The sequence below is a fragment of the Galeopterus variegatus genome, unplaced genomic scaffold (assembly GCF_000696425.1).
Source record: "Galeopterus variegatus unplaced genomic scaffold, G_variegatus-3.0.2 Scaffold2322, whole genome shotgun sequence".
NCBI classification, from domain to species: Eukaryota; Metazoa; Chordata; class Mammalia; order Dermoptera; family Cynocephalidae; genus Galeopterus; species Galeopterus variegatus.
The window spans coordinates 173758-181267 of record NW_007728433.1 but is presented as its reverse complement, the minus strand read 5'-3'; the positions used below and the strand labels follow the sequence as shown (position 1 = coordinate 181267).

The 7510-nt window shown below is 42.4% G+C and overlaps 1 protein-coding gene across 1 annotated transcript in view; it reads right to left on the bottom strand.

Moving 5' to 3' along the window:
* Window positions 1-1348: 1348 nt before the first annotated feature.
* Window positions 1349-7510, bottom strand: part of POU3F2 (POU class 3 homeobox 2) — a 7624-nt gene continuing 1462 nt past the window's right edge. The window contains exon 2 of the mRNA XM_008581312.1: window positions 1349-7509. Within this exon, the coding sequence (XP_008579534.1) occupies window positions 6813-7509 (697 nt within the window). The 3' untranslated portion in view covers window positions 1349-6812. The remainder of the gene's footprint in view (window position 7510) is intronic.

Genomic DNA, 7510 nt, shown 5'->3' with positions numbered 1-7510 from the left:
CTGGGCCCTCGACCCCCTGTCACCCCTGCGCCCCACCGCCCCACCTCACCTCTGCCTCAGACACGCGAGCCCCCAAAGAGGCCCTGCCAACTCCTGCGTCTAGATCCCGCTTCCTTGGGAAGACGGCCATACCCGAGGCATCTGCTCTCCTAACCACCGCCTCACCTCCAACTTCACAGCCTCAGATGGGCGAATCCACCTATTGTCCACGCCACCCAGGGCCTCCCTGGGAAGGGGGAGGGTTGGAATAGCCGTCGTCGTCCGAGCTCTCGACTGTTTCCCCAGGGGTCCGGGCGTCGGAGCCGGGGAGCCACAGAGAATCCCTGATTTCCAGAAGGCACTCAGGGACTGTTTGCAGAGTCCCGGAGCGAAGGCCAGAGCTGGGAGTGACGGGAATGGCCGGCTCCAGTCACTTCTCTGCCCTCCCCGCACCGTCGAGCCAGGCCGTCTGGGCCTTCCTGGGGACCGCTGGGGCTCCCCCGAGGTGCGGGGCGCGCGGCCAGGCCGGGGCGCCTCTTTTGCGTCAGAGCTGCCAGCAGATGCCGGCGGCCCACAGCACACTCGCCCGCCTTGCCCGGGAGATGCAACAACTTGAAGGAGTATTTGTTAGGGGAACAGCATCAACAAAAAGTTATTAATGTCAAGTAATTCTCTCCAGAATCATGTGTTATGGAACATTAAAGGTCACAAAAATTCCTCTGACTGAATGAGATTTCTTAACAGGAGGAGGGAAGGAGCTCTCAACACTTTCTGCACAGATTTGCCTAAACCTTAAAGCCCAGTGATTTACAATGGCTAATTTGTGTTACAACCCACAAGAAACTTTTTTTCCCACTCTACTGCCCAACTCCATGGCCATATTTTTTTGGTGTGTGGCTTTTTCTTTTTCTTTTTCTTTTTTTGGTGTGTGGCTTTTTCTTTTTCTTTCTTTTTTTTTTTTTAACAACAAACCCAGAGGGAACGCTGGTGGAAGTAAAAATATATAACCCAAATAAAAAAAGACGCAGATTCAAATGTACTCCACAGCGAGGTTTCCTACTGCCGTCGTTCGGGACACCGAGAGTTAATCGTATACAATTCATAACAATCAAAATCCTCTCCATATCGCTCAGATGCGGTCCTAATGCTCCCCTGTCTTTCTGAAATCGGTGACAAGTACGTCATTGCGGGGCATTTATTTTCTTTTTTCTAGATGACAGCTCCCCATTCTGAGAGCCGAGAGCTGTTCGCCGCCAACTACACACCACTCCAGAGCCCAAGCGCTTCACGCACAAACAGCATGTGGAAGTCCCACCCCCACCCCCAACCCAGACAAAGAGCCATAAAACTCAGAAAGACGTGGAAGGAATAAACTTTAAGATGTATATGCACTTTTACTGGTGTATTAAATAACATTTCAGCCTTTTATAGAAAAAAGAAAGAAAAAGAAAAAGAAAGAAATACATCTTAATGTTACCAACAATCAGAGTTCTAGGAACAATAAGGGAGGCCAGGGTTGTTTAGATGGGGTATGATACTGTGTTTAAAACCTCTAACAGCTAAGCCAAGCAGAGGTGCTATTAAGGTAAAGGAAATGTACTACATGATGAAATGAATTAACTTTTTCTAAAGAAGGAAACAAATTTCCTAGCTTTCCACCAAACACCACCAGAACAATGTGAAAATATTTTGATTGTTTCTTTATCTCCGTAACCAAGCAAAGCCTTAAAGAAAACTAAGCCATTTTCTGGCATTCTCATGCCTGCCTGCAGATAAGGGGGCATTGAAATAACAATTGCCCAAGTTCTGCATACATGAGCCAGTTGATTCCATGATTTGCTAGCTGGGTGGCAGGCCCCTGACACTTTAGTATTGTTTCCCATCCAGAACCAGATAGAGTGAATGGGTAGCAGAAGCCCTGGTTCTTTCCTACCACTATCTGTCTCCTGCTAAAAGACTGCCTCATTGAAAAAGTAAACTTTCCTAAAAACTTATCTGTACATCCTATTTAGTCATATTGTCAAGAGTCATAGTGCCTCAGGTGCAGCTTTTTCTTTCATTTTAAATAAACACTGTCCCTTTGCCTTACTCACTGACATATACAAGCAAACCCAAAGAAACACTTTTACCTTTGACCCTCACGTCATCATCCTTCTTTCTTTTTCTGTCCAAGCTCTGTTCTTTGCCTCATTCTTTAACTTGTGTAGGAATTCAATAGAATCTAGAACAGAGTTCTAGGAACTGACTGAAAAATCAACAAAGAGATAATCACACCCCACTCCCCAGAACTACCCAAACTGCTTCCATAATAAGGCAAATGCAAGGCAAATGAATGCAGCATATAGACACACTGTGCAGGTACCAATGCACCCAAATGCCATTTCTCCCCTATTATTGCTGTTGCATCTCTTTATTAGTTGTATTTGGAAAAATAAGATAGAAAAATGAGTGCCTTTATCAAAGCCATTTCACCAGAAAATTTTGCCAACCAGTGTGTGGCCCCCATTGGTAGGAGCAGGAGGGGAAAGGGAAGAAAAGAGTGCTTTTGTTGCTGCCATCTGAAATATAAAGGAGATTACTTCGTGGGAACTGAGAATGTTTAGAAGTGCCAAGCATAATATTATTTGTGGCCATTCCCTCTATCTGACCTTTACATAACTCGTTCCCACATGATTGTTTCTCCCTCATCTTATACTATAAATTTAAAAAGTGGCATATTTAAAGAAAACACAGGAGCTCTTTCAGGATGGCCATATTCTGCATTGTTATTGTCTTTCGAGAAAATAAAGGGTTTTTTTTGTTGTTGTTGTGGCTAGCCAACATTTTAAGGATAGCTGCTGCAAAAATTTCTCCCAGTGGCAATGGTAACGTTTTGCACCTTAAGTGTGTAACTAATTCCTAAACTGGTGTGGAAACTATCTTGAGTAGCCTTAGGATCCGAATGGTAAGCATGGGTCAAAACCACAGTGTGTCTGTTTAACATGAGATAGTTTCCAGTCAGTGGCCCCTATGGCTAAGAACAAAAATGCCTTCTCAAGGTCCACTAAAATGCCCTGCAGAGGGCAGATGCTGCTTGTTTTCTGCCTTTGGTGGAGAAGGATATTGACCCCAAACTCAAATCTATACCCAGCTTAAACATTTTACCCATCAGCATGTCTGTGGTCACAAAACACTTCTTCTTTCTGTCACTTCTCGTTCAGACTATTGATAAGATCATTTGGCTGAATCTGTTTGGGACCCATGTAATATCGACTAGGAGTTAGAAAAGATGATCAGATGTAATAAGCCCAGAAACTACCCCTCAAAAGGGACATTTATATTTAAACAGATGTTCCAAGGAGGACTTTACATCAGCAAACTTGTAAACTAACCCAACACTGCTTGGAATTCTCACTAACTTTAAAACTGATTTTGGTAAATGTAGTGTTCTGTCTAAGACTGTGTGAAAAAATCTGTTATTAGCCTTACGGCTCCAGTCTCTCCTATGTGTTTTTCTTTTCTTTTCTTGTTTTAGAGCCCGTTTGTCTGCCTGATGAGAAATAGACACTATTGTACAAACCATTGCAAAATCCATCTTTTTTCTGTTAACCTAACAGTAATATTATATAGGATCTACCTCTAATCATTTGGTAAACACACTTATAGCATATTATCAGGGTTACTCTTTGTTGAAAGATATTTGTTAATTATTAAGAAGAATAATCCCCTAACTAAGCCCTGCTTTTCTGCAGATCCCAAATTACGTGAGGACATGTGGGTAGAGATTAAAGTCCACCTAGTTCCATTGACACTCTCCAAAACAGCACAATTTGATGAGGTACAGTTAACCTGGAAAGAAAATGCAGGGATATCTGCATACGTTTAAAAGGGGCAAACATCTCTTTGTCAGACCCTGAAATGGGAAACAAATTATAGCTCAAATCCAAAGACCACTTAAATTTAATGCTGTATGCATAGTGACTGAAAGATTTGGGGATGATCATTTTTGAAAAAAAAAAAAGTGATTCAGAACAGTAGTCTCCAGTTCTTAAAAAAAAAAAAAAAAAACCTCTGAAAGTTATCAACATGAAACCTGGCAGGATATGCATAAAATTTATTCCAAACTTTATGAAGTATAAAGGAAGGGAAGTGTTTCACACACAACTCAACTCAGTATTAGGTCTACGGTTTCTTCCCCCTTAAAAGTTGGCACTATCTTTAAAAATAAAATAAAGATATTTCAATAATTAGAACAAACTATGAAGGTATTGTGCATTTCTGTTTTATGTAGATAATAAAATATTACTTTAACATAAATATATAAGGATCTCTGCGTTTTTATTTTCCCCACAAGCACAACCAAATGTACCAAAACAAAGTATTTTTAAAGAGACTGAACAAAAAAATTACATCCCATATAGATTTTGCTTACCTACTCATTTAAAGCTACAGAAAAACAGTTTCCAGAACCTTTTTGCTTCAAAAGAAATAAATATACATTGAGGCAGGCCACTTAAAAATGATATGAAAATATTTCCCTGGGTAGCATTAAAAAAAAAAAAAAAGAAAAGAAAAATAGACAAAGAAACATTTAAACTATTTCTGCATTTCAAAAGACAGATATTAAACATATATACATAGTGGTAAGGTTCAGTGGTAACTTCCATCTTAGTAAACCTGAGAGTTAGAGGAGCTATAGACACATCCCCTGAACTCCAGCTTCCAACCTTACCTACTTGGTAATAAGTATCTGAAATTTCATTTCCTCCTTTTACCATTGGCTATTTGCCCTGCTCTGGATTGCTTCACTAAAGACCAGTCCCCACACCTCAGGAACAAGAAGCGTGATGCACCCTGAAGCAGCTCCGTGACCATTTCCTTGTGACATTCATTGGGGGAAATGAAATACAGGCAAATAAATATGCCCATTATAAGTCACCATTTATCTTGCAAAAACATTGAAAATGAAACAATCACATGTGTTTGAAAAGACAATATAAAGCATATTTCCTAAAACCTTAACTACTGAGTGCAATGCTAATCTGATGCTGAACCATAATTTTATGGTAATAAGAATTTAATTTTTTAAAATAAAAATTTATCTAATTCCTAACCAGAAAAAAGCCCCCAAACTTTTAAGATTAATAAAAAGTGTTTTCCCTTTTAGCGCCCTTTTGTGCTGATTATTTTTAAAATTTGAACTGATCACAGTTTAAAGGTATTTCTTTTCAATAGAGCTAAGTTTTTCACCTACACTTCCCAGTAGAGTCTTTTGTGTTGGTAGTTAACCGTTTTCCATCAAGATAAGGTCAAAAATGCACTTAGAACTATTAACAAAGGGGAGAAAGGAAGGATTAAAATTGGCATTTTTTTTTTCACTTCATTTGGCTTCCTTAGTGAAAGAGGGGGGAAAAGCTTTCCAAACCAAACTGGTATTTTCTGTAATAAATTATGGGAGAAGAGGGTGTGGAACCCTAAATATGACTCGATAAACAAAATGAGCCAGTGAAAACAAAACCAGTCTACCAAGTGGAGATATTCTATGTATGCATGTGGGTATTTGTGTGCTACGAAACATAGTTTATGCATACACCATTAAGTTCCTGGGTTATTTTATGTTAGAAAAAAATAAAAAACAATTAGAAGACCAAAGTTTAACCATTGCTATCTGCACAAATAATTCCTTATAATTAAGTTATTAAGACTGAAGACAGAGAACTATACAGGAATATCTGAAGACATATTTCCTAGTTCTCTTCAAAGTGCCACTTTCTGTTGGACAACTCAAAATATATTTAACCTCCATATTTCCTCTAAGCTCTTTCACAATGGGCCCGCCTGATAAAATGAAGCAATCGGTCACTCACTATCGATTTTTCTTTTTCTCCCCTCCATAACCTCCCCCAGAAACACTGCCTGAAAAATGAAGTTTACTTTGTGGCTGGTCACAAAAACTACTGCTTGACTCTTATTTTTATATTCCAAACTGGATTCTTGCCTTGGATAAAGCGGGTAGACCATGAGCATTTCCTGAAAGCAGAGAATTATTTATTTTGTATGCAGCCAATCGTTTTACTTTGGTAAAAGTAGCAAGTAAATGTTACACCAATATAAGGAGGACCTGAAGATAACCGAAATTCACAAAAGATAAGAACAATGGGCAACACAAAAACATTAGAAATGGGGAGCGGCCAAAAGCTGGCCTCAACTCTCTCCGCTGAATAAAGCAAACCAAAACAAAGCCAAAAATAGCAATCCCAGAATTAACGGTGGGGAGAAAGAGAAAAATATGTTTACGAATTTGTTCGTGTAAACTTCAATTTTCTTGCAGTGCAAATTTATGTGGTTAAATTTTGCCTATATCAAAGAGCGTGTGTATTTTTTCCTCCTTCCTGATGGGGATCCACATTAAGTAAACACAGCAGCATGTGCCAACTCCGAGCATCAGGAAGCTGCGTTTTGTGTTTACCACGGTTTGGTGGATTTTTTTTTTCTTTTTGGTCATTTATTTAGTTTTGCCAGGTATTTATTTCAGTGCTTGGCATCTCTCTCGCGCGCTCTCTCTCTATCACACACTCTTTCCTCACTCTCTCTAGGAGACACTCCACTCCATTGCCTGGGTACTCGCCTGCAAAGGTCAAAACACATCATTACACCTGCTACCATTGAAAGGATAGTCCAGTGTCTTAGTCGCTTTCCTTTTCCCGTAATTTTTTTTCTTTATAAGGGACGGGGAAATAATAATTAAAAATAAAGAACAATCAGAAGTTAGAGAGGGAACAAGGGGGCCCGGAAGGGGCCAGGGACCGAAGGGGAGGGGGAGCCCAGCGCTCTGCCCCTCCCCCCGCTCGAGTTCACTGGACGGGCGTCTGCACCCCGTGGTGTGGTGGCGTGTCCCTACTCCCCCCGTACACATCCTCGGCGCCCGGCAGAGTCCCTCCGGGAGGGGTCATCCTTTTCTCTTTCTGTCTCCTGTTACAAAACCAAACTCTCACCACCTCCTTCTCCAGCTGTAAGCTGTCCGCGAGGGAGGTGATCTCCTGGGCCGAGGGCTTGGGGCATTTGAGGAAATGGCTCTCCAGAGCCCCCTTGACGCTCACCTCGATGGAGGTCCGCTTTTTCCGCTTGCGCCCCTGCGCTGCGATCTTGTCTATGCTCGTGGGGCTGCCCGAGGACGAGTCCGCTTCCTCCAACCACTTGTTCAACAAAGGCTTCAGCTTGCACATGTTCTTGAAGCTCAGTTGCAGGGCCTCAAACCTGCAGATGGTGGTCTGCGAGAACACGTTGCCGTACAGGGTGCCCAGCGCCAGCCCCACGTCCGCTTGAGTAAATCCCAGTTTGATCCGCCGCTGCTTGAACTGCTTGGCGAACTGCTCCAGGTCGTCCGAGGTCGGCGTGTCCTCGTCAGAGTGCGGGTCGTGATGCGCGCCTGGGTGGCCCGGCGGGCCCTGCGGGGGCGGCGGCGGCGGCGGCTGCTGGTGCGGGTGCGAGTGTGGATGAGGGTGGTGGTCGGCATGGTGCGGCTCGTCGTGTGCGTCCCGCAGGCCGTGGG